At 42.1% G+C, this 27484-nt stretch overlaps 2 protein-coding genes across 5 annotated transcripts in view; one reads left to right on the top strand and one right to left on the bottom strand.

The window, feature by feature from the left end:
• The window catches only part of LOC135250474 (1-phosphatidylinositol 4,5-bisphosphate phosphodiesterase delta-4-like), a 31326-nt gene that overhangs the window by 1919 nt on the left and 1923 nt on the right, over positions 1-27484 (bottom strand). For 2 of the 3 annotated variants that reach the window (XM_064326782.1, XM_064326781.1), the window contains 15 exons: positions 26671-26715; positions 26285-26443; positions 25624-25852; positions 24996-25125; positions 24426-24657; positions 23784-23985; positions 22696-22840; positions 22322-22474; positions 21340-21702; positions 20761-20908; positions 20501-20617; positions 20037-20215; positions 19784-19916; positions 19542-19691; positions 18294-19320 (listed from right to left, as the gene is read on the bottom strand). In XM_064326782.1, the coding sequence (XP_064182852.1) occupies positions 19223-19320; positions 19542-19691; positions 19784-19916; positions 20037-20215; positions 20501-20617; positions 20761-20908; positions 21340-21702; positions 22322-22474; positions 22696-22840; positions 23784-23985; positions 24426-24657; positions 24996-25125; positions 25624-25852; positions 26285-26443; positions 26671-26710 (2478 nt within the window). In that variant the 5' untranslated portion in view covers positions 26711-26715 and the 3' untranslated portion in view covers positions 18294-19222. Of the gene's footprint in view, positions 1-18293; positions 19321-19541; positions 19692-19783; positions 19917-20036; positions 20216-20500; positions 20618-20760; positions 20909-21339; positions 21703-22321; positions 22475-22695; positions 22841-23783; positions 23986-24425; positions 24658-24995; positions 25126-25623; positions 25853-26284; positions 26444-26670; positions 26716-27484 lie in introns of those variants that run through there. The other variant, XM_064326783.1, reaches the window with a different exon arrangement.
• LOC135250475 (sterol 26-hydroxylase, mitochondrial-like) lies at positions 1250-18357 on the top strand. 2 transcript variants are annotated; one of them, XM_064326785.1, is made up of 9 exons: positions 1250-1516; positions 5308-5498; positions 8071-8270; positions 8567-8764; positions 9062-9225; positions 9619-9785; positions 14905-14986; positions 15363-15563; positions 15839-18357. In XM_064326785.1, exons 1-9 carry the CDS (start codon positions 1286-1288, stop codon positions 15968-15970), a joined length of 1566 nt encoding a protein of 521 aa, XP_064182855.1. In that variant the 5' UTR covers positions 1250-1285; the 3' UTR covers positions 15971-18357. The 2 variants fall into 2 exon arrangements, with proteins under 2 accessions (XP_064182855.1, XP_064182856.1); XM_064326786.1 differs by lacking the exon at positions 15839-18357 and having other exon boundaries at positions 15342-15469.

Genomic DNA, 27484 nt, shown 5'->3' with positions numbered 1-27484 from the left:
TATCTCGTTCAGTGAGTGCAGGCTGTCTGTCTCGAGTCAAGTGATTAACTGTCATTCAGTGTTCCACTGTATGCTGAGTGCTGCAGTACGTAGAGGCAGTTGGTGGAAAATCAGAAGGTCCAATTCGCCTGACTACGGCTGACCGTATCCAGACACTAAAAGCTTAAAGATTGTTCATTCGCCATCCTACTCTTTACCACTGTCATCACCTTCCTCGCAGTTCCAGTTCAATCTTATGAGTACAGGTTGTGGAATTGATCGTGAGCAACATATGCATAATTACACAAAATGCAGGAAATGAACAAATGTACACATAAATGCAACAAACATAGAATAAATATTAAAATTAATAATATAAAGAGCCACGTGCTGTCAGTACATCGATAGAATGCATACACAAGTCCTGCTAATCAAAATGCATTGAGTTAGAGCGACGCATCGGATAGATCTTTATGGACTAAAGTCAATAATGTTCTGCTTTAGAAAGGAGAATTAAAAAGGTGATTAGCTGGGTGAGAGGGATCTTTCAAAATCTTATGTCTTTTTTGTAGCCTGGTGTAATAGATTTCAGTCAGGGGTGGAAGATTATAACTTGTCATTTTAGATGCAGCGCACCACTTTGTCCAGCCGTGTTGTATCTTGTGCTGAGGTGTTGCTGTACCACACAGTTATAGCAAAGGTGAGGTTACTCTGAATTCCTGCTGGATAAAATCGTACCATTCCCTTTTCCAGGTCCTGTTCTTTTGTCCCCAGACACCACACAGCCACACATAAGCTGTATGTGATTAACAATGGCAAACAGGTGCACTCTGTTTCCCCCAACCTTCAGCCCTGCATTCTGTACTTGGCTTGTTCCCTGACAGTGGATCTGAGGAAAAAGCTGGTGCCGACGGGGTTTCAAGTCAGATGTAATTTATTTAAAAGAGTAAATGATGATGAGGGATGCACAAGTACACCAGACAAATTACAGCATATTGCCATGAAGTAGTCAATTCTATTAAACTTGGAGTATGGCAAGGAGAAAAGTTCTGAGAAAAGAAGCTTCCACAGTTTGTTTTCAGCATTTACCATAAAATGAGTCGGGTTAGGTTAGAGACATGGTTCATACACATGCTGAACTTTGCCATGATGTGTTTATTCTTTATTTCTACAGTCCAGGCAAATCGGATGAGATCATGGCCGCCTCCCCCTAGCTTCCACACCCGCCTACAGGGAGGGATCCCTCCCCTTTATTTCTCAGACATGAAACAAGAGCCTCACGGCAGACACACCTACAACTCTTGCGATGGCAGTGCGCTTGGCTCTGGGCTCGGCAGAGAGGGGGGCCAGCTGGCTGCTGCGGCCCACAATCAGAGCCCTCGCAGCGGGGAGAATGGCAGGAACCGCCCCTGCTGTGTCCGTCTCTGCCAACCAGGTCAAACTGAAAAGTGAAGAGGACCTCGAAGAAATAAATGCCCTGCAGATGTTGTACCGGGTGACGTTTAAAGGGTACCTGAAAAAAATGCATGAGCTACAGGTATCTACGCCTTACATGTCTTCTCTACTCCTTTGACTTTGTTTGGTGAAGTTTGTGCACTGTTGCCTTTTCTGTTCACTGCAGGATTGAGGGTGAAAGCATGGTTCTGCAGCTGTAATGAGGAATCAGTCCAGGAGAGTTTAAAAAAATCATGCTTGCTGCCTTTTATATTTAGCCAGATAAATAGGTCAGAGCTTTTTATATGGATACAGTTACAGTGGATCCCTCAGCAAGCTGAGGGTAAACTGAAGGGAATGGAACAGTATCCAGGCCGTCAGCGTGTTATTTGCCACTGTTTCTATGGAGCTGTGGAAACAGTCACATGACAATGAATGTGCAGTTGCGCAAGACCCTGTTTACATGCACCTTTTTTCTGATTCAGTCAATAGATCCATCAGTTTTTTATATCCAGGAATATGAGAATAATGGAACACAGGAATACTGAATCATGTCACTCTGACTGGTTAGACGGTTGATGTGTGAGTTCTTTTTTCCCAGGAACAATAACTATTGAAAGAGGGAGACTAAGTTGCCATAAGTTGTCGCAGAGCCAAGTAGCTGCTCCTATAAAAAGAGTTTGGTTGGAATAAGGTCCAATGTGCAAGCAGAGGATTTACATGCTATTATAAATTCTCTAAAGCTGTGCTAAGGAATTTAGCATGACACGATATTGCACTTGTCTTGTTTGCAGTTACAGCTGTGTTAACAAGCTGTACAACTACTATCCATTTTCCTACAGTGTGCATGTACATTCGAGTAACAAGGTGTGCCACTCAAAAATAAAAATAAAAAATGTGGTTGATTTGGGCCTCTACTATGCCAATAGGCCAGCCTGAGCATGGCTGTAACCGCTGGTTGATGATGATGGTGATGACGATAAAGATGACCAGGGGGCTCAAAGCTGAATTAAAAATCCAAAATTAGCAGGGAGCGGCTTTAGCATTGCAATGTTAGGCAGAGAAGTATTCCCCTTATCCAAGGGCCTAGCAGATACTGTGAGATACTCTTGATACTAGGTTCATTCCTGCAGGAAGAGTGCAGCACACTCACACTGGAATGTTCAACATCTAATAGAATATATAGGGTCTGTATGCCCCTTTGAAAAAAATGTATTGGATACTACTTCCTAATACATACGTATATGATTATAAGATGGTTTTTATTTTTTAATTTGTAAATCGAGTTGAAGTTAGGGTTACGAGAGGCATTTTGGAACAGAATGTCCAATTTTCAAATTATTCATACTGGTTCAGTGTGTGGTCCATACCAGACAATATAAATGTATGGTCTGATTAATTTGTTGAAATTTGACAGCTAGTCTGTAATGTATTTCCTCTGCCTCCACTGTTACACACTTACTCACTGTGATCGGTTCCGACAGGACCCACCATCCCCACTGCTTCACAATCAAGCTTCAAGTTGCCCCTCCCCAGTCAGCGAAACAAAACTTTGCTTATGTGTGTGCACATACATGGAGTCTGATTTTGACTAATTAAAAATCTGGGAACCCTAACTGAAGTAGCATTGCTGGTTTGGAACATTCCCCTTTGTATGGTAAATCCTGGGAACATGAGGGCCGAGGTTGGAAACACAACCAGCCCAGGTCCCATTATCAAGCACAAGGCTTAATCAAACCTCCATGCCTGCATTTTTTTTAATACAGACCTTTGAATTGAATTTTCCTTTCCAAATGGCACTGTCAGCAAGCGAAGATTAATTGAAATATGTTTATTTTTCCAAACCCAGCAGTTTTCAACATTAACACCCGCGTTTCACTTCTGGCACTCTGAATACTGAACACAAGTGCATCAGCTGTTAAAATACTTCACTTATCTAACATGTAAAATATATCCATTTTATTTAATTTGGTAATGATTATCAAATATATCAATTATCAATTACATCACCAAATTTGATGATATATAGGCAGAGCGAACTGTTATATTAAGTTACAACAAATATTCTTGTCTAATCTAAAGATAATGTTCAGCTACCTTAAAACAATTAACAAAGGTTACAGACATGGACAGTCACACAAGAAATGAATGAAAGAAGATACCTAGATACAGGATTCAGATGCCCACTTGTAACTAACTGTTCTCAGGTTGCCCAAAACTGACTGTTAACTAAAAGAAAACTGAATATTTTATGTAAAGACACCACACACCTCCTCTGAAACACACACACACAAAGACCCACACTCACGGACACACACACACACACACATCTCCAAGGGCCAGCCCCCCCAGTTCCAGCTCTGTCTTATCTCCAGGCTATGCTGGCCGAGCACTTTGACGCTTGCTATGGCTGAGAACGGCCAAGTGGTGAATTACATGTCTGACAGCACATGAGAAAAATGTTATATTGCAGTAGTTAGTTTTAGTTCAAAGTACAAACAGATGTTGCCTCTCAGTCACAAACACAAAAATGGATTTTAATGGAGGTGCAGAAGCTTTCATAAAGGTTTAATGAAAGTTTAGATTTTTTTAAAATGAAGGAATGTGACAAATAAAGTGATACAGATAATGCTGCTTATGCTCTTAGGAACGCATTGTCTTTTCACTCAGTATTCAGTCTTCCTACTTCTTGAAAGTTGTCCAAAAAGCACTGAGGACTGCAATGTGGTTAGAAGGTTATTATGCAAAACTTATGAACTTATGAACAGGCATACACTGAGTCATTGCATGCTGTGTCTGACATGATTTTTCAGTATTGTACAAGCAATAGTTAATTGTCTTTTGCTGCTCCAAAAATCTAATGCTCAAGAATCTAGTCTTGCTGCATTTACATTTCAGAATCATCCAAATGCATGATGCAGGTTATTTATTACATTACAATAAAAAAATTACATAACAGTTGATTGTATCTAATAGGGCCAATTTTAAGCATAGGAGGCAAAGGTGGTCGCCCAGAGCACCATCTGTCTGGGGGCCACCAAACCAAAGTGGGGAATGTGCGCGTTGTGATAGGCTGCCTCCCACCCTCCCACCCTCCCACTGGTCCGCAGTCTCACCTAGAGAAAGCCATGTCTGGCATCCAGGGATGTTTTTCTCAGGAACAAAGATATATAATGTAGTAGAAATCACAATATATGTTCATTCATTTGACACAACACAGGTACCACAGTAACACACAATGACAGTACACTACAGAAATATCTGCATAATGTAAGGGGCTTAAGGTAGCAATATTTTTGAATAGAAGGCGAATTTCCAGGCCAAAATTGAAACACAGTCAAAAACGACACCGGATACAAAGTGCGTACATTAATTTTGACTTTGAACTGTTCGTTAATGACACTCAGGGACACAGATTCAGATTATTGGTTGTGGTGACCACAGAAGACATGGCAGTGACAACTGTTGCTGCACCAAACACAGAAAACAACAATGGCTGTGGTGAAGGAGCAAAAACTTTGACTGATGAAAGGCAATGATTTCAAAGTAGCTTTAGTTATTCAGCACAGCAAAAAAAGAGAAAGAGTTAAGTAAAAGTTGGTATGCTCCTCTGCTCAATCAGATGACAAGACAGGACATGTCCTCCACTCATGTGATATTACCGATTGCAGGCGATCTCTACATTGACATCAGTGTAAGAACGATTTGGCTCGTTTGGCCAATAAGGATTTGCACGCTGCAGTCAATGCAGAGTTTCGTTTTCTTCACAAATGTATCACTTTGAGTACGGACTACCAGAAGTTCATTTCCTCCTAATCATCCCAATCATCACCTTTACTCAGCCATTGCTTTTCATGCTACTGAAAAATGTGTCTGTGCTGCTAACTGTGCCAGGTGTATGAGAAGCAGCTGTATGGCCCCATTTACAAGGTCCGGATGGGAGACTACAAAGCCGTTGTTCTGAACAGCGTGGAGCTCTTGGAGGAGCTGCTGAGGAAAGATGAAAAGTTTCCCTGCCGGGGTGACATGACTCTGTGGACGGAGTACCGTGACATGAAGGGACTCGGCTACGGACCTTTCACAGAGTAAGAGCCATTGACACACAGGCCGATCTATCCAAGAAACCGCTCCATCTCAAAGGATCCTACCCCTATAACATTGTGACATGTTACCAGTCTACATTTAGTAAAATCAAGGGTGAGTAGAAAGGTAAGAGTTAGGGTTAGAGTAGAGATAGGGGATAGAGTTAGTGCAGAGGTAGGGGTTAGGGTGAATGCAGAGGTAGTGGTTACAGTTAGTGACTGTTGTGGCCTCTTTGTACAATACTGGTACTGATACCGTGATACTGTAATACTGTAAAATACTGTGCACGAACAATACCTTGTTCATGCACAGCGCTGATTTCGGTACTTTGCTGTTTACCAGACAGTCCTTGAGATTTTTGTTCTTGTAGGCAGAGATGAACTTGTAGTCCTGGAGTAGGTCCATGTTCTGAAGGATCCTGGCCAAGTTTTTCTTAATTTTTCTGTTTGCTGCTTAGCTTAATGCTGCGTGATGATGTGGTGATCAGTGCAGCCAAGAAGGTCTTTCGGGTCTGTCTAAGGAAAGAACTGGAGTACTCCTTTGGTTTAAATGCATTGAAGAGGGTTTTATTGGCCTGTTCAAAATCTGTATTCTTCCAGCAAATCCTGTTAAACCTGAACAATTGGAATTTGATCTTGCCCTTGAAAGTGTGCTTAAGGTGGGGACTGTTTTTTTGTGTAAAAGTGCATATGTGTCTGCATCTTTAAAGAAAACCTTTGTATCTAATGTGTGTGTTTGGGGGAAATGAAGGTCCTTTGTATGTGGTAATGTCCAAGAGATCTATTTGTTGGTTATGTGTGCTATATTTAACTGTGATTGATCTATGGTGTGTGTCTAGGACTGGCATGAAGTGTTTGAAATCTGTCCATGTGTCCATGTCCCCTTAGTATCTAAAGTAATTAGTGGGTACTTTGGGGCGTGTCTCCTCCCAATGTGCATTGTAAAAGTTAACATAGGCTGGTGCAAATGTTGTTGAATTCAAAGTTGTTTTTTGTGGGGCCGACTTTCCAGAAGTTGTAGGAGAGTTCATATCTGGACGACTGTTGTCCGGGTACTTCTCCATCCAGATTTTTACAGCTGTTAGTTCAGCTGCTGTGTTTATATTTGTGTATAGCCTGTCTATGTCTATGGTGAAAGGCTTCCTGTGATATTTTGGAGTTTTTTCTATTTTGTGTATGACGTGATATTCGTCCTTTATGTGACTATTATGTTTTGTGGAAAGTGGAGTGAGAAAATAGTCTATGTATTCAGCGATCCTGTAGGATTCACTATTGCAGTCAGTCTTAGATCCCTTTAAGAAGGCTTCTAATTTGAGTTTCCTGTGGAACTCCTGGGTTTCCCCTTTGAGGGTTTCTTTTTGGGTTTTTTTTTCTTTTGGATATTTACTGTGGGTGTAAATATGTCCAGCAGACTGAGTTGTGCCTGTGTAGGTGTGAAGACCCAGCAGTATGATGTTCTTGCTCCCCATATGGTTTCTGCTCGAGGTTTGTGGGGATCTTCAGTTTCAATGATGGAGCCAGTGGTCCAAAATTTTGGTTGCTGTCCCATCCATCCAGTGGATGTGTTGAGCAAGAATTTTCTCCCCTTAGAATAACCAGGCACAAGGTATATCCATATAAAAAATAGGATTTATTTTTGCAGAAAGAGTCCAGTACCTACACACAACAAGATGGATAAGCTCAAACTGAAGAGAACAGGGGCAGTCCCTGCTTTTATAAGCAAAAAGTATTTTAAGCATAACATACATAATTCTATGTCTGATTGGTACATGGTTAATACATAATCATACAAAAAAAGATTTAACAAAGTAAATGATTGGCTGTGTCTAGTCATGTGGCATGAATTCTGAATGAGCACATGGTGATCTCTTAGTCTTAAACAAGCTTTAAATAAGAAATAATTGCTTAGTCTTTGTCTGTCAGTTGCTTTCAGCCGGTTCCTCTCTGGCGGGATGGCTGGGGGAGGATAAGGAGCAAGACCAAGCTCACCAGTTTGGACTTCAAGAAATGTATAAGACAGATACAGAGAGAAAGAAAACACACACACACACACACACACACACACACACATACATGCAATATTTATAACTTCTTATTGTCCTTGGGAGGTTCGGTACCAGGAGACGGATGGGTCCTGCTGCAAGGCTTAGGAATTTAGTGTTGCACAGACTTCTAGTTGTGCTACAGAAAACTCTCTTCCCTTCAGATGTCATCCTGTGTGGTACAGAAGTCCTTATCTGGAAGCTTAGGAACATACAGCATGTTCCTGCAGATGTTCTCATTTAATCTCCCCCAAGCTGAACCTCTGGTGGGGTTCCAGGTTTCTGGAGTAGTTCATGAGTAGAGGTAGGGGTTAGAGTAAGTACAGAGGATAGTGCAGGGCTTAGGGATAATGTAGAGGTAAGGGTTTTAGGGTTAGGGGTTAGAGTTAGTTTTAGACATATGTGGCTGTTTGAGGCTGTGAATTGGAAGGATTTTATGATATCTAAGCAGGTTTTTCTTGTTTCTTTGTGTTGCAAGAGGGTGCCTTTTGCAAGTATTTTCCTTGACGGTCATGTAATATGTCTTCCTGCAGAGAGGGGGAGAAGTGGTACAAGCTGCGGGCCGTTCTGAACAAGCGCATGCTGCACCCTAAAGATTCGGTGCAGTATGGAGATGTGATCAATGAAGTTGTCACAGACTTCATCAAAAGAATATACCACCTGCGCCAGATCAGCCCTTCGGGTGACATGGTGACCGATGTCTCCAATGAGCTCTACCGCTTCTCTCTGGAGGGTATGCACGCAGCTCCTCTCCTGTTGGGTGGCTCTACTGCCCTCACCTGACATCACTCTAAATGGAAACATCCTTTAATTACAGTCCAAATACTCAACATCCTCATTTTTTACTGATCACTTAAAACACAGTGTTGGCTGAGCTCTGATCCAGGACGAAATTTGTAGAATACAGGTTCACAAGCAACATAATTTCATTAATACCTCAATAATTAATGTTACCTACAAATGACTCTTCAGTGCCTCAGTGTTCCTCAATGTTTCTCATTTTCACACATACATCTTGCTGTGATCCAGGAATTTCCTCTATTCTGTTTGAAACGCGCATTGGATGCCTGGAGAAGGAGATCCCTGAAGCAACTCAAGACTTCATCAATTCTATTGGTCAGATGTTCTCCTACAGCATGCTGGTGGTCATGTTGCCCAAATGGACCCGCAACATCCTGCCCCACTGGGACTGGTACTTGGCTGGCTGGGAGGGCATCTTCAAATTTGGTAAGTATGCAAGGATACTTTGGTCATGCCTACTTAGTTCCGTTATTACTTTGCATTTATTGCATACTTGCATATTACTTACCTTTATTGCTTCAACTTTATTGCATACCTGCATTATGTACCTTTACTACAGATCTGTATTACTTACCTTTATTGCTTTACCTTTATTATGTACCTGCAATACTTTATCTTCATTACTTTATCTTCATTGTGTAACCACATTAATTGCCTTTATTACTTTATCTTAATTACTGACTTCTATTACTTTGCTAATCCCTTATAAATACAAAAACCCAGCCAGGAACTTGATTGACAGAAAGATGGATGCCATTCAGCACCGTTTATCCCAGGGCCAGGAGGTGGAAGGAGAGTACCTGACTTACCTCATCTCCAACAGAAAGATGAGCAGTAAAGACGTATACGGCAGCATTACAGAACTGCTATTGGCTGGAGTGGACACGGTGAGAATCTCACAGGCGGTTCTCAGTTTCACAGTTTTACAGTTTTATACTGTAAAAATGAAGTACCATAGGGGTCATGTATGGTGAATTAAGGGCAGAATTATGACAACACTGCTCTGCATTTTTACTTAAAATGTTCAATAACATCAATCAGTTAAACAACTAATTGAACCCAAGAGATATAGACCTACTATAAGTATTGAGATGGAAAGGCAATTGCATATGTTTTGTTGACATCCTGAACATCAAGTATATATCTAGTGGATGAGGTCATATAGTTGCTCCATGCTGCCTTTGGAATTAAATCACATTTCCTATTGAGAATAAAGATGATGAGAATTGAGATGATTAATTGATGTGCTCAGTATCTGACTTTTCCTCTGTATCCTCTAGACCTCCAACACCTTAATGTGGGCCCTATACCTGCTCTCCCAGAACCCAGAGGTGCAGGACAGGCTACATAGGGAGGTGTCCAGCTTCGTTTTGGGGGGCAGGCCCATTACTGCCCAGGTCGTCTCTGACATGCAATTCCTCAAGGCGGTGATTAAAGAGACACTGAGGTGAGGGATGGACCAATCACAACAGAGTGGCAGTTAGTCAGTCAGTCAGAACCTTTATTTAAATTCTCGGAGGTACAATTGAGGGCCAGGCCCTCATTTTCAATGTAGCCGAGATTACAAACACAATTAAAACACACTAAGTGTAATAAGAGATCACAGAATATAGCAGCAGTAACTAACATAGTAAATAATAAAATAACTAGAATAAAATAAAATAAAATATAATAAAAAATAATAAAATAAATAAAATCAAGCACAGATAAGATCAAAAACAGATACAATCAGAGAGAGGAATGTTCAAAACCAGCGATCTAAACTGCCCATAAGTTGGTAGAGAACTGATTTTCAGCAATTGTTGGAGCTCATTCCAGGAGGATGGGGCACTAAAATGGAATGCTGACTTCCCAATTTCTGATCGAGCCCGAGGGACCTTAAGCATAAGCAAGCCATTTGATCGGGTTCGATAGGGTCCAGAGTGCCACTCTAACAACCTTGTAATATATGGTGGAAGCATTCTGACAATGGCCTTAAAGATAAACAAAAACCAGTGTTTATCACACCTCACTGCCAGAGAAGACAGGCCCACCTTGGCATAGAGGACACAGTGGTGGGTACCATAACTATAGCCAGTGATAAATCTGAGGGCAGAATGATAGACTGTGTACAAACTCTTAAGAGAAGGAGCAGCAATTCTATAAATAATGTCACCATAGTCTAACACTGAAAGGAAAACTGCTTCAACAATTCTTTTTCTACTGATCATAGGGAAGCAAGACCTGTTTCTATAAAGGAAGCCAATTTTTTGTCTCAGTTTGCTGACAAGATCATCTATATGGAATTTAAATGAGAATTTCTCGTCAAGCCAGATGCCAAGATATTTATATTCAGAAACTCTCTCAATTTTAGAACTATTTGCAGTGAATATAAATATACTATCATAATCAGTGCTTCTGGCCCTAGTAAACAACATGAATTTTGTTTTGCTTGCATTAAGAACCAGCTTAAGCTTAACAAGAGCCTCCTGAAGGGCATTAAAAGCAAGCTGCAGTTTCTCAATGGCAAGCTGAGCAGAATCAGCAATACAAGATACAATAGTATCGTCTGCATATAGATGGACTTGACAATCATTAAGTGAGGAAACAATATTATTAATGTAAATGGTGAAAAGGATAGGGCCCAGAACTGATCCCTGCAGAACCCCCTTCGACACCGGCAGGAACCCAGACTGGGTGCTCCCAGACATCACACACTGAAGTCTCCCATACAAATAATTATGAAACCAATCACAAGCTTTACCATCTAAACCAATGCTGCACAGCTTCTGTAAAAGCAAAGCGTGATCGACTGTATCGAAGGCTTTAGACAGATCTACAAAAAGGGTAGCACAGTGTTTCTTACTGTCTAGAGCAGACATAATATTGTTTGTAACTAGCGTAACAGCTGAGATAGTGCTATGCTTGGCTATAAATCCGGATTGATGTGGGCTTGAACTGAATGACTAGCAAGAAATACTTTGATTTGATTATTTGCCAGAGATTCCAAAATTTTAGCTAGGCATGGTAATTTGGAGATTGGTCTATAATTGTTTAGATCATTTCTATCACCTCCTTTGTGCAGTGTGCCATTTTCCAGATACTAGGGAATATGCCTGTTGAAATAGAAAGATTGAATATGTGTGATAACTGCTCTGCAATGAATGGAGCAGCCATTTTTAGAAAAAAGGATCTAATTTATCCTCTCCAGTAGAGCTCCTGGGACCAATGGTTTGCAAGGTCTCAAAAACAACACTAGCAGAGAAGGGCTGAAAGGAAAACTGAAAGGCCTGGTTCATAGTATATACACAATCATCATTAATAAGAGAGGGTGCTGTATATTCCTTTTCGAATAAATGCCCAGCCTCGGAAAAGTGCTTGTTGAAAGCTAGGCAAACCTCATTATGATCAGAGATCAAACAGTCACCAGAATCAATGTGTGAAGGTAGGGAAGTAGTGGGTCTGTTTTTGATGGAGTTCACTGCCTTCCAGAATTTAGTCGGGTTAGCATAGGAGCAGGTAATTAGATCTAGGTAATATGTGCATTTGGCTACTCTTACCGAAGATGTGAATCTATTCCTGATTTGCCTGAAAGCTGCCCAATGTGAAGGGTCACCGGAGTGTCTGGCAAGAGACCAGGCTCTATTCCTTTCTTTAAATAAAGCTGCTAGCTCAGGTGAAAACCAGGGGGAGACTCTATCTTTAATCCTAAGTTTTTTTTAGTGGAGCATGTCTATCAATGACAGAAAGAAGAGTCTTTGTGAAGAAATCCAGAGTCAAGTCGATATCAGTAATCTCAGATGTGTATTGTATATTACTATGGGAAATGTCAGATAAAAAGGCTTGCTCATTAAAATGTCTTAGATTTCTCCTTATAACCTTGTGAGATTTTGTTTTCATTAGCCGAGTACTTCTAATGCAGCCAACAGGGCAATGATCACTGATTCCAAGCTCAAAGACACCCCAGGCAGTGATATTATCAACCCTATTAGAAAAAATAAGGTCAATTAGGGTAGATTTTGAGCTGATTTTTGGGTTTGGCCTAGTGGGTTCTGTTATTAGTTTGAATAAGTTAAGGTCAGCACTAAACTCCTTGAAATGATTGGAAGTATCACTCAGCCAGTTCATATTAAAATCGCCCATAACAATCAATGCAGCATCGGAATAATGGGACAGTAGATCCGTTATTGCGTCAATGGAGCCTAACTCAGCAGATGGGGGTCTATAGACCCCAACCATAATTACTGAGTTAGGCCCCAGCTGAACCTTCAGTGCAAGGAATTCAAAATTTCTTGGAATTGTGACAGCTTTTTTACAAGATATGTTTTAACATATATACTCACCCCTCCTCCACTACCAGTTCTATCCACTCTGTATAAGTTGTAACCCATTAGAGCTGCATCTGAGTCACTGATGCTATTTTTAAGCCAAGTTTCACTTAAAACCAGTATATCAAGGTCAGTCTGCATGACTAGTATATTTACATGATCTAATTTCTGAACTAAACTTCTAATATTTAAGTGAATAATTCCTAATCCTTTTCTTTTTTTTTAAAGGTAGTTGGATTAAATAGAGTGAGAACAGAGCTGGTGATAGGAGGCTGAAGGGGAATTGTAATTAAATTGTAAACAGTAACAGCACGGATTGGATAATGAGTGGGATATCTAACAGAGATTCGGGTAGGAATGATGGGAGGAGAGATATACCGTTTAACATTAAGTTCAAGGATAGGAGAGTAGGGAGAGCCAGTGGTACAGACCGGAGGAGAAGGAAAGGCCACTGAGGACGAAGGAAAAAATGGCACTCCTAACAGATAGGGGGTCCTAGTACTGGAAACAGTGGCCTGGGGTAAAACCTGAGAAGAAGAGGGGAATTCGGGGGTGTGTGTACGAGAGGTAAACAGTCAATCACGTGGAGAGGACTGTACAGCGTGCTGCAAGTTAGCCCCTAGCATTCGGCCACCCTGCCTGTTTGGGTGGACTCCGTCTGACCTATAAAAGGAAAAGCGGTTCCAAAACAAATTAAAATTGTCAATAAAACCTATATTGTTCGTTCTGCAAGCGGAGAGGAGCCAAGTGTTGAGGCTGAGGATTCGGCTGAAGCACGCTGATCCACGGGCCAGCGTAGGGAGGGGACCGGAGATAAAAACAGACTTTCCACAGCTGTTTATTAAGTTTAAAAGTTAGCTAAAATCCTTCTTGGTCAGCTCAGACTCCTGACGAGCAGTATCGTTTGTCCCCACATGCACTATCACTCGCTTAATAGAGGACGGGAGTGAGTGAAGTAGCCCCGGGAGCTTTCCCAGGATGACCGGGACAGTGGCTCCAGGGAAGCAGTGCGTGGCTACGTTGAAGAAACTGATGTTTCTGATTATGGAATCCCCCACTATTAGAGTGGTCGGGGGAAAAAGGGGACGAGGAATATGTGACCGGGCAGGCGAGTGTTGTGGTGAGGCGGCAACATCACACCTGAGAGTAGGATTCCCGACCGGCATAGGGTACGGGAGACTTCCAGAGCGTCTGAGCACAGCCTCCTTTAGGATCCTACGCCGGGACGGTCGGTGACCCACCCGAACACTGCCAGCCACCAGCGGTGGGAAAGCTGCAGAGACAGCAGGCGCCATTTCTGGAGAGGGGTCCAGATCGGGACGGGTCGGAGCCGCAGGAGCCACAACTGGTTGGACCGGGGCATCAGCTGAGTGGACTTGAACATCAGCTGGGCGCACCTGAGCGTCAGTTGGGTAGATCGGAGCAACTTCAGATAGGGCCACATAGCGGGTGGAGAGGTTTAGGAGAGGGGATAAGGCGATCCCATTTGTAACCCCCCTGGGATCGCGGACCACCACCTCAGCCCAGGACGACCGGTGGTTTGGTGTCGAGCAGGATGAAGGCCGAGGACAAGTGGGGGGGTCCCACAGAGCTGTGTCCTGCACGGCTAAACCAAGAGAGGAGATCTGCTTGGACTGTTCGGAAGCAAGGTCCATGTAGCTGGATAAAAGCTGGATAAAAGCGATGGGCGGTGATTAAAGAGACACTGCGGAGAGAGATGGGCCAGTCACAGCCGAGTGGAAGTTGAAGGATGTATTATAATCATATTTTTCGGTTAATCAGTATCAATCAGTATGTTTGAAAATGTTTACATAATTTAGATATTGAAAATGCATAAAAAGTTGAAAAATTGATTGTTTTTTCATTAAAACACCAGGAACAACATATTGAATGTTTAGGTATTTATATGTGTTGGAAAGAAGTGCAACTGGAAAGAAGTGCAATTGTTTTTGATTAAATGTGGCATAAAGAGGTTTTTTTTTACTTAGGGAAAGAAGATCTGTTAGATGCACTAGATTCATAAATTATGAACACATTAAAATTTTTATTGCTCTGTAATTAGCATTATTATAGTCTGTAGAATACATGTGCTTGATGAAGCATATCAACTTTGCTCTATAGAACAGGTACTTGATGAATCATTTCACTTGCACTCTGTAGAACAGCTGTTTTTGATGAAGCATCGCACCAGCACTCTGTAGAACAGGTGTACTCAATGGAGTCTCACCTGCTCTCATTTTCTATGTGGTCCATTTTCAGGCTGTATCCTGTGGTTCCTATGAACGCTCGGCTCATGACAGAAGCAGACATTTCCATCGGAGGCTATTTTTTCCCTAAGAAAGTGAGTCTGGCCTAGGTGATCGGACAGGGGACAGTTTGTTCCATTTCAATGTGCTGAGTACATTGAACTGCATGCCGTCCATTTTAACAGCTGAATGTATGAAATCACATTCAGTACAAGACTGTTAAGCTCCACCCATTGCCTTCACTTCACCTCAGTCTGGCTCCTGTTGTGTTAAATAGCCACACAGCAACTTTACTGCAGGAAAACAATGGAATGAAAAAATTGAATCGAAAGGTAGAGTAGACTTACTGGCAGAGAAACAGAAGCAAAATTTACCAGAAATTCATCTTAGACAAAAAATTATAAATCTGTGTTGCTGGGATGCAAGTCATGGTGGATGTGTGACTTGAAGTTTGTCCTGTCTTCCTCCTAGACCTCATTCACCATCTGCCACTACTCCATAAGCCAGGATGAGAAAACCTTCCCTGAGCCGCACAAGTTCAGACCAGAACGCTGGCTGCGGGATGGCAGGCAGCGACCCAATCCCTTTGGCTCTCTCCCGTTTGGGTTTGGGGTGCGGGGCTGCGTTGGCCGCAGGATTGCAGAGCTGGAGATGCACCTTGCTCTGTCACGGGTGAGAACATAGCAGGATCAGAGGTCGCTGATGCTGTAAACATAAAAGGCTCTATTGTGGAATTACTATTGTCACTAACGCCATTACTAAGGTCAACAATGCCACTGGTAGCACCATCAGCAACACCATTACACAACATGTTCACTAAAACCATCACAGACACAATTACAAAAGCCATAACTAACACTTGCTCTAACACCACTACAAACACCATAACCGACACCACCATTAACACCATCGCAATATTAATACCTATCATTTTTTCCTACTTCTAGATAATCAGTCTGTTTGAAATCAGACTAGACCCTCACATTGGGGAAGTCAAAGCTCACAATCGCACTGTCCTGGTGGCGGACAGACAGGTCAATCTGCACTTCGTGGAAAGGAATGGAACCTCTTCAAACTGACTACCTGCAGAATGAAGTTTCCAAGCAACAGGCAACAGATAACAATAAGCTGAGTTGTCAGAATCTTCTGATCTTCCTTCTCAATAAACAAGGTTTCAGTAAAGAGGGGTGAGAAAGTTCAATTAGCAGTGAAAAATTCAAACACCTTTCGATTTCTAAAGAGTTCTAACCTACCTCCAGGAAACCTGGTGCTACTAATTGACCCTGACCTGACATTTGAGCACCCAGCAAAAAAAAAATCAGTCTAGTCCTGCTGCCAAATGAGAGATACATTCATGGCCAATTTATTTGGTGCACCTGCTAATTAACGCAAATAGCCTGTCAGTCCAGCAGTGAATCATGTGGCTGAAACGCAATATATAACATACAGTATGTAGACATAGTGAAGAGGTTTTATTAACTGTTCAACCAAATATTAGAATGGGCAGGATGCATGAATTAACTTTGACCATGGTATGATTGGTGGTGCTAGACGTGGTGGTTACAGCTGTCCTTATGAGATTTTCTGGCGCTGTAGTCAAAAGTTTATAGAGAATGATTCTAAAAACGGCAGTGGTACAGACCACATACAGACATTAGGAAGAATGTTTTCTTGCAGAGAGTAGCCAATGGGCCTCATTCACAAAACCTTTTCTTAAGTTATTCTTACTTGTTCTTAAAAATGTTCCTACGAATAAAACAAATAATTCATGAAATTCAATCATAACACGTGCCAACTATTTTTTGTGCACATCCCAGGTGTATGATATGATGAATGCTGGCTGTTTGTAGATTTTATGCGCAATCCTGTTCATGTGATTTGCATAAGGAAACAGCCATGAACAAATACAGATAAGGAAACATTCTTACATGCACTTTATGATCAAATGTGATCATACACATGTTTCGTGAATGAGGCCCAATGTGTGGAATAGCCTGCCAGGTCACGTAGTAGAGGTGGAAATTCTGGGGATTTTCAAGAACAGGCTACTAGTCTGTAGGTAATCAGAGCACTAGGTACAATTTAAATGGCGAGCATTGTTGGGCTGAATGGCCTGTTCTTATCATCTTGTTTTGTTATGTTCTGTTATGGTGTGCAGAAGAACATCTGTAAACAAACAATGTGCAGCACCTGAAGGCGGATGGGCTACAGCAGTAGAACAGGTTCCAAGTTCCCCTCCTAACAGTTAAGAACAGAAAGATAAGACTACAGTGAGCATGTGAAAACCAAAACTGGATGGCTGAAAATTTGAAAAAGGAGGTCTGAAGAGTGTCAATGTCTGCTGTGGCATGCAAATGGTATCAAAAAGTCAAAAACAGCATGATTCCATAGATCCATTCCCCCTTATGTCAATGGTGCAGGTTGGTGGTTGTGGTGTAATGGTGTGCGGAATGTTTTACTGGCAAACATTAGACCCCTTAATACCAACAGAGTATCATTTGAATGTCATAGCATACCTTAGCATTGTTGCTGACCACATGCATTCCTTTAATGGCCGCAGTCTACCCTTTATCAAAAGGGCACTTCCAGCAGGATAATGTCACAAAGCGTGCATCATCTCTGCTTCCAGAAACATAGCAGTGACTTCAGCATGAATGTGTGGGCAAAAAATGTGCAGGCACTGTGTGATGTTATCGAGTCACCATGGATCAAAATGCCCAAGGAATGTTTCCAGCATCTTGTTGAATTTTTTTTTCAACTTAAATCACTGCAATTCTCTGTACTCATGCCTGAGCCAAAATGCCTAATCTTGTCTGCAGTTAGCTCAAAATTCAACTTCTCACCAAAGAGATTTCATGTAACACCCAGCCTGGCCCACAGCACCTTCATTTTGTCTGAATATTGATTTTAATAGTTTGCCCATCGCTTTTAAGACAAGGCTTGGTCTAGCTTGGTCTAGCCTTAGAATACAAAGGCCTCACTGTTCTAGCCATAAATGTAAAACAAGAGGGGACAAAGCATTCACAGGTAGTCTTCAAATTTCATTGAATGTTTAGGAAGATTTTATCTGGGCCTCTGACTTAGTGTCTGACTTGTTTATAAACATTTCAGACTGACCAGCACATTATAGATATACATAAATTCACTGAATGTATTGTTAAATTTGAAAAGTGAATATGTATATGCATAATATAATCATATATATTTTATATGAAACTGTCTATCTGAAATAAACTTTGTTTATAATCTGTACGTCACAAGTAAAAATGTTCAGTTGATGGACTCACCCAAGTATCTGTATGAGGTCACAACAGCAGATAGCAGTAACACAAGAGTTCCATCTCAGTACATATAACACAACATAATATCAGTCCGATTACACAGTAAGAGTAATGGCGCACATTTCAATACTTCCATGCAACTTTTAATTCCTTTAATGGTCAATGAATAAACTGTTTTACATGAATATGTCTTTCTAACTGTTGTGTTGACTAATGTTTACTCAGGACAGAGAACCTTAGAAAATAATAGTCTGTGTGGTGAGAACATTCATCCCACTGCAACAATAACATAGGATTTATTTCTGTAAAAAAGATTTTACTGATGACCAATTAATAAACATCCAATTTAGCCATCTTCTTTAAACATTGTACAGTCATGATTAACATACAGTTAGTTGCCAAAATAAAGGAAACACTTGTGTAACTGAGAAATATAAAGGATGTTCAAAGCAGGTGCTTCCACACAAGAGTGGTTTTGGAGTTAACTAATCAAGTAACATCTCAGCATGCTCACAGTTGTGCATAAAAATGCTAGACCGGTCAAGTTGCCCATTATGTTGGCTTTCATGGCTTGAATAGGAGATCTTGGTGACTTTGAAAGAGGGTGGCTGTTGGGGCACGTAGACCGCTCAACTTGCTAATGCTTTTCAAGGAACAGTAGCTAAGGTAATGTTGGAATGGAAGTCAGATGGGGAAAGACATCTAGGGGCAGCTGTGGTCAAAAGTACATACTCCTCGACCATGACGTCTGTGCATTGGTTTCAGATTCAAGGCAAAATAGAGGAGCAACTGAATCAGATGACAAATATCAATCTAGGGCATGAGCATGTAGTTTCATTAAGAATAGTATGTCAAGAACTGTACAGAGATGTATAATATGGTTGGTGTTTCATTTTTTCCTTTATATTTGGCAGCTATCCATTGATCTAGACATAGATACACACTCAGATCTACACATAGCAGGGGAGGTACAGACATCTCTTGCAGTCCCAGGGTAAGCACTGTGTTCACAGGAACTGAAGCATGTTCCTAAAGCACTCATGCAGGAGGTCATGGAGAATTAAGCTTTGTGATCCTGATGTGCACAAACAAGGAGGAGGGGGATAAACTAGTGCCATCTTTGGACAACAGGGGGACATGACGGTATCCTGGAAAGGCAAGAAGAACAGACTTTAAGTCAAGAGAGAAGCACAGGACCATAGAGTTCCTAAGGCGTCATGGAGATCATACATTCTATATTCTATACATTCTATTTTTCTTAAAACTATGCTTGTCTGATACTCTGCAAAGACAAAATGCTTTTACCATTTTGTATCCAGTTTGATGCTGAAAACAATGGGGTTCAGCCAGAACATTACATGATACTCACCTGGCTGAATACAAGTGAATGGCAAGGTGTATTGGCCGATGAAGTCATTCTTTGATGCATGGTCATAATCTTCCACAACAAAGCGCACCAGAGCCAGCTCTGGAGCATGGAGGACGAACTGCACTGTGTCATACCACAGCGGGTTGAACCCTGTACAGTAGACACCAGCAGCAGGTTCTGTGTTAACATGACATGCATTGAGATAGGGCTAGTAAAACAGTGCTGGGTAATCCTCCCCTCACCATTGTTGTCAATATATCTGGTCTCCTGCTTGGCTTCGTCAAGTGGTACCCCATGGACCTCTACTCTCACAAATGGGTCAACAATGGAGCCCTCTTTTTTGCTCACTTTTGGAAACTGCTGTCCACTTATCACCTGAGGCAGACACGGACAAACACGCACAGGCACACACTCATAAAATGAGCAAATGATCTTCGGCATGCAAACACTGTGCTTTTAGATTATTATTCCAGATTATATTCCCTCAGACAGAACCTGTATGGCGAGGCGGACAGGCTGGTACTCTTCACGATCCTGAGGGTTATCTGGGTCAAACCTCCTCTTGCAGCACCTCAGGAACTTGGGTTTCAGGACGTAGCCACAGCGACCATTCTGGTTGAACAGACCATCATTTAGGTCCATCTCCTCCCCAGCTGTCTGGAAGTTGAGAGCGACTATGAACAAATTAGAAAAAAAGAAATAATGTGGTGCATCGCAAAAATGTGGCGCTATTTCCGCAAGTGTTCTAAAGCTTTGCTCAAGCATCCATGTCTCCAAAACTTTCAATTACCAGCACATATATTATCAGTCATTTTGTTTCGGTTACTTATTTTATCAAAGTCACATTCTCTGCATTTGGGCACTAGAATAATATATGCACATAAATATAAGATATGTGATACATATCATTGCATAATCACATTCAGTACAAACATTTCACAATAACACATATTTCTCACCTAACTGGCACCCCACATTCCACATGTCCTGTGGATCGTAGTTGGATGAGTCTGTTCTGAGGCCCCCTGGGTAAATTCTGGTCAACTGCCTGGCATTATGGTGCACAAAGTCAGCTCCTGTGGGGCACAGACACATTCTATATACTGTAATACTGTCAGGCTTAACCCAGGCGCAAGAGGTGAACCTGCTCATTCAAGTCTTGCTTCTGGAGGGATAAAACTGAGGCAGTTCTGATTGGATCATGCAGGTGATAACTCGCCTGCTGAGCGAATGAGTTTCCGGGCCTTGGACTCAGTGAAGGAAGAGATCTCATAGAACTTGGAATGAAGGCGAGAATGCTCGAAGCTGGTGAATTGGACACTCTTGCAGTACACTACACAGTCTGAGAGCTGTCTGAATAGATGCGTCTGAAGGAATGAAACAGAATGGAACGCTATAATCAGTTGTAGACTTGGCATAAGATGTAAAATTACTTTTTGCATCAAGCCAGCTATTATTCTACCCATACGTTGCATGACATTGCAGGTAAAGTGTGATGAGCTGTTATAAATTATTTGTATAAACCCTGCTCACATTTGGAACAATAAAGATACCTTTATTGGTGTCTTTACTCATACCGTGATGGACAATAATCTCTCTTATTATCGCACACACACACACACACACACACACACACTACATCAGTGCAGCATCAGGGGAGATAAAGGACAGAGCAGTTGTAAACACTAACAGCTCACCTCAGCTTGGACGCGTTGACATTACTGCACTGTCATAAATTGAACCATAACTGTCAAAAACTCATGGGATGTCCTACGGAGAACCTATAGTCTCCTTTTACCTTGTGCCTTTGGCGTGGGCTGCCTGCATGGTGTGAGTTCTCCTCAGGGACGTCAGCATCCTCTTCCTCATCACTCACTTCGGCTACCAGAGGCTCCTCTGCCTCCACTCTGTCCACTCTGCTTGGGCTCTTGTCCACTGTCCCTGCTCTGCTTGGGCTCTTGTCCACTCTCCCTGCTCTGCTTGGGCTCTTGTCCACTCTCCCTGCTCTGCTTGGGCTCTTGTCCACTCTGTCCGCTCTGCTTGGGCTCTTGTCCACTCTGTCCGCTCTGCTTGGGCTCTTGTCCACTCTGTCCGCTCTGCTTGGGCTCTTGTCCACTCTGCTGATCTTCTTCCCCTTAATCAGGATCTTACCTATCAGCTCCTGTCAGACACAGTCAGGAACCATCATTCCAGCAGGGAGATGTGAATGACAGTGACTTAATCCAATTAAAATCATGTTTTAAAGTAAAGTTCACATGTAAGACGTTTCAATATATATAATGTCCTGCCTTTTTAAAATAATAATCATAGTCATTCTTGAGGATATGTTTTCCAGATTCAATTATTCAGCAATAACACATCGCAATAACAGTGCTTAAGGGGAAAATGTAATAGGGCTTCCTCGTAAAAAAAAAGAGATTTGTACACAATAAGAGGATTATTTAATTCTCCACATAAGCCAAAAAAATGCAAGAATTATTGCACATTCCATAAGAGAGCACTCTCATTAGAATTAACAGCTCTGAGGTCACTGGATTCTGCCCAGGCACTATTAAATCCTGAACACATTGATTGACTAAAAAGCTTCTGAAGGAAAAAGTAAAAAAAAAAATCTTGTAAACCCTCATCTCCTAACAGCATTTAACTCTGCCAGCAATATGAAGTGCATTAAGAGGCAGCCAGAGAAACAAAGACCCTGTACCCGTGGTATATTTTTTCCATCTGGATGAGTGCACAAGTGCACGGGTACATGCTCTCAAACTGTGACACGGTGAGCTGACCTGTGGGGAAGGCAGCCTATCGGGGAGCTTGCTGTCCACGGGGCTCCTCAGCAGCTTGTCCCCCAGGATGCGCTGGAGATGTTGCGCCATTACCGCCTGCTGCTCGACGCCGCAGTGGTTCTCCATGGACAGGATGAGGGGGTACTCCGACGCCTGCGGGGGATTATGCAGAAAAAGGAGGTCACGAGCAGGCAAAGCTGTGCCTCCGCTGGCTGTGGGCACTCAGCTGCGTCCAATGGGAACACGTTTGCAGCACAGAAAAAGCAAGCAAATTCAGAACAGCAGAGAGACAGCGCAGCACAGAGACACATAGTGACACAGAAACATGTACAATATTATACAGGTTGCTGTCAGGTTGCTGTCATGGTGCTCACCCTGAAGGCATACTTTTCCACAGCTATGATGACATCTTTGAAGAGGATCTTCGAGGTGAAGGTGTGTCCATGGTAGATGATCGGTTCTCCATTGGAACCGTCCCAGCAGTCCAGCTCCACACACCGACAGCCCCGCTTCAGGGCCCTAACAGAAGCAGACAGGAAGACAAGCAGGTAACAGGTCAAAGCAAAATGACAGGAAGCAAATAAGCAGACAGGAAGACGAGCAGGTAACAGGTCAAAGCAAAATGACAGGAAGCAACTAAGCAGACAGGAAGACGAGCAGGTAACAGGTCAAAGCAAATACAGGAAGCACAAGCAGACAGAACGAGCAGGAACAGGGTAGCAAACAAAGGAAATCCCCGGGAGGCTTTTGATTCCCCTGATATTAAGAGGCCCCCATCAGGCTGGCAGGCATGTGGATTTGTGCCAGTCCAGTAGGCATCACAAATCAGCCCATTGACTTTCAACTTCTAAAAAATGATAAACACCCAGCACATACAGTAGTCTGCGGGCCCAAGTCTGTAATCAGCTTTAATCAGGCCAACAGTGTTTTTCAGCATAAGTGAGTCCCATCCGGAATGCACTTACATGATGAAAAGCCTGCAGCTCAGTTGGAGCAGAGCATGTACCTTATGGACAGGGCTCATGTTCTAAAAATAAAGATTTCATAGACCTATAATTCACCCCAACCTGTCTTTTATTACATTCTGATATGCCAGCCAAATTAAAAGGATGCCTTATATAAAAATATTTCCCTTATATGGAGGGAATACCAATATATTGGCATTCTTAATTTCATTTTTTGGAAATCGGTTCTGATAATATTTTCAGAATTTTAACTGACATACTGACTTATTTGAGAAATAAGAAAATTACTTGAAAAGTACTATACATTGTAATTTACAATTAATTTATTTAATGTACTGAGAAATGTATTGCATCAATACAGCATTCTTCATGTAGAACTATAATGCAAAATATACCGGTTATTTCTGCTTTTGGACTCATTAGAACATATTTAAATATAAACAACTATGAGAAGTCTCTAATAATCTGAGCATTATACATCAAACGCAGCACCTTACCGAATGTATCCCTCCACACTGCTTTGGCCAATGAGCTGGTCCTCCAGCAGATAGGTGTTGTGTGAGGAGGAGATGAAGTAGTGGGAAAGGGGCTGGCTCATGTCCTGGCAGATGCCCTGCAGCTTTGAGTTGAAGATGGACCCCTCAGCTGAGCTCAGGTACATGAGGAATCCATCGATGGACATGGCTGGAATTCTTTTGGCTATGGATGAAAGCAGGAAGGTTAAGCCTCCCGCATTTCAAAATATATGCTTTTAACCTCATTAAACAGCTTTATCGATATGATTCTGCATGTCTCAGGTCTCAATAATGGAGCTCTAGTTTGTGTTTATGCGGAAATACAGAAAATCCTCCTATCTCATGTTCAAGGACTGTCATTCTGAGGGGCAGATTAAAAATCTCCTGTTAGCTTCTGTAACTGTCAGTGACCATGAGGCTGACTGTGGTCACTACCTATGAGGTTTTCAAGTCAATTCCAACTGAGCTACGGTAAAAATAGTGATTAAATGTACTTGGTACTGGAGTTCTTGGCCATAACCGCATGCGACACTAACACAGTGAGGTTTATTGTAATCACTACTGATGTGGGACAGAGTGGTCAGGTTTGTGGCTGGTAATGGAGTGGTCGGATGTGGTCGGCACCTGCTTCAGAAGGTTCGTATCGGTTAATAACCTCCAGGGCACGTTCCTGGCTGCTCCCGCTCTCCTGCTGCTCGTCTCGCAGGAAGTCCTCCAAATCCATCAGGCTCAGCTTCTGCCCATCTCCGGAATAATCCTTAAACACCCGCAACACATCCTCCCTCTTCGTCAGCATCTTGTAGAACACCACAAACTCCTCATCCTCCAGTGTCTCTGACTTCGATCTGTCCGCCAACTGACCAAGACAACAAGGAAGTGGCGCCAAAGAGAATTAGAAGGTAGCCGCTGTCGTGCAAGCATGCTATATAATAATACTATGCTGTGCTGGAATCTTAAGGCTGCTCAGTGATTGGCTGAATGGGTGGACGGAAGCTCCCACAGAAAAAAAAAACAGTGAGAGTATGGCGGAAATGTCATCAAGCAGACACCTTATATGAGGCATGTCAAACACTGAAATGATATTTATGGTTCATTTTTTTTACCACAGACAGTCACATCAATAGCACTTAGTCGTAGAGTCTACCTTAAACTTCACCAATCCTGTCAAGAGTCTGAGTCACTGGGTGAGCATACCCTGAAGAGGTGGAGGGCATGGTGTTCATTCATGTCTATGTTCATCATCTTCAGCAGGTCCCGCACCTCCTTGAAGTTCATCCGTCCATCCTTGTTTTTATCTGCCTTTCGAAACCAGTCCCCAATCCATCTGAGCGAGGGGAGGAGTGACTTAAGGCAAACTTTTAATATGAAAAGGCACAGGACCTGTGGTGAAGGTAAATTTCACCTGCAAGCTTCCCCACTGAAAATACAGAGCTTTCTACCAGTCTATGAAAAAGGTGTTTTTTTTTGGTCAAAAGACAAATCTACTTTCCCGCGTGTGTGTGCGTGTGTGTGTGTGTGTGTGTTTGAACTTCAGATGGGAATTTTGGTTCATTTCATATTTTAATATTTCATGCGTCCTAAGCTGGAATAAGTCTGTCCTGGCCAATCACTGCATGAAACTGCAGTTCTCTGCAACATCCCAGACTTTTTGCTTATATCATGCATGAGTTCATAATTTCCTTCATTAATAGACATTTCATAGAAAGAAGGATGATTCGTAAATATAAATTTTATTCATCCAGTTTCTCAGCAAGGGCGGGAATACTGATCAAAGCAACTGATTAGCCATGGCATTGTGAGATGACGAAGGGATTGAGGATACTGGTCTATTCTCTCCTTCGGCGTCATGCTTTCCAGATGTTCCATCAGCTTCCGCACGCCCTTGACCCAGGTCTGGGCCTCCTCCGCTGACTCCGCCACCAGGTCCAGGTTGCCACGGCGACCACGGAACACCAGTGTGAAGCAGCGATTCGCAGGGAACTCATCTGCGATGCTCTGCAAGACCTCAGACTGGTGCCCCTCCCGCACGGACTCTACGTCACCTACTGAGACTGAGGAAGGGAAAACATACTTATAATAATGCTGTGGTTCATGAGCTATTACCTTGATTTTACCCTTTAAATAATGGCCAAATAATCTGGCTGTGAGTAGTTAAGGTAGCCCAAGAACTATTTGACAATGTGTACTTTAACCACTTGTGAATTGTTTGGTTGCAAATCTAAAATTGTGGAGTGCAAAGCCAAATCAAGAAAAATATGCCTTTGTCCCACGCATAATAGAGCTAATTGTAACTGGAGAAGCTATACGCCACATGTGTACATGTGTTTTATGCCATCATTATTTTCTTGCCTCTCACAGTAAAATATCAAATTTCATTATTAATGGTCCTGAGCAGGTCTCACGTGCAGGTGACATAGTCTCTCTCTCTCTCTCACACACACACACACACACTCACACACACATACAGACACACACACACTCACATGTGAACTGGGCCTTTCCATCCTCCTTGGACAGCTCACAAATGTTAACGCCATCGTCCTGCAGCTTGAAGTAGCGCTGCTTATTACGGGAGCGTGACTTCACCTTCCTCATCACAGAGCCCACCATCAGGGGCTGCAGGTAGGCATCGCCATGGGTACCTGGGGTGGGGAGTGCTGGCATCAAACTGAGGGCTGCACCCAGTTTCCAGGATGTATTTATCTTCAGTTTTTTACTTTTTTAAAAAATAATTTGTTATCTCATACCGTAAGTGTGGAAATGTAGCTACATATAAATGTTGATCACTATGTATATGACACTGAATGGGTTTGTAAGGTAAATTATGTATTCATTTCAATAGATTTATTCAAAACCAAAATAAACTTACATGGAAAAATAGTGGTTGAAGCCATTTCTTGCTCTGTCATAACCCCTGCCAACAAAAGGCAATGATTATTACATTGTTTCCATTAAAAGGTATTTAAAAGTATGAAGTCACACGTAATTGGTATGCCATCTACTTGTGCAATTATAACAGAGCATAAAGAGTATATATAAATAAAGTATAAAGACCTGAGAGAGAAACAACTGGAGAGAAATCAAGTATTATATGGGGGAAATATTACTATTACTATATACACACACATAATGGTTTATCCCTTACCCTTATTATAGTTTTTACATGCACCAGCCTTGAGTCTTACATGTATGTACAATTATGTGTTAATTTATCTTGGCTGACCTTTGAAGTCTGGCTCTGTCACCCTTATATGACAAAAGCACAGCTTTCTCTAATGTGCTACTCATAGTAAGATTTCATTTTCCATTGAACAAATAGAGAGCTCAGCATAGTCTTGGGGCAGAGAAATCAGCAAAATAACATTCCAGCTAATTAAATTATTGATCGACCAGTGTTAATGGGTACTGCATACCAACAGCAACAGCAGGAACCACCCAATCAGAATCAGTCCAGGGTTTTCCTCTATCTTCTGATTGGTTGGGGAAGCTGACAATAAGACCTTCCCTCCATCTCACCAGTGATGTAACAGTGATGTAAGAGGGACTGCAGGGAGGGAGGTGTCTGTGACATCCATTTATAAGCCATTCATTAGGAGTCCCAGCGTCTGGTTCCAGAGCTGTGTTGATGCAAGAGGATGGTGTGGGCCGTGGACTCACTGAGAGACAGACCTGGGTCAAATACA

The sequence above is a fragment of the Anguilla rostrata genome, chromosome 3, assembly GCF_018555375.3.
Source record: "Anguilla rostrata isolate EN2019 chromosome 3, ASM1855537v3, whole genome shotgun sequence".
Taxonomy (NCBI): domain Eukaryota; kingdom Metazoa; phylum Chordata; class Actinopteri; order Anguilliformes; family Anguillidae; genus Anguilla; species Anguilla rostrata.
This window is presented reverse-complemented; position numbering and strand designations above follow the sequence as displayed.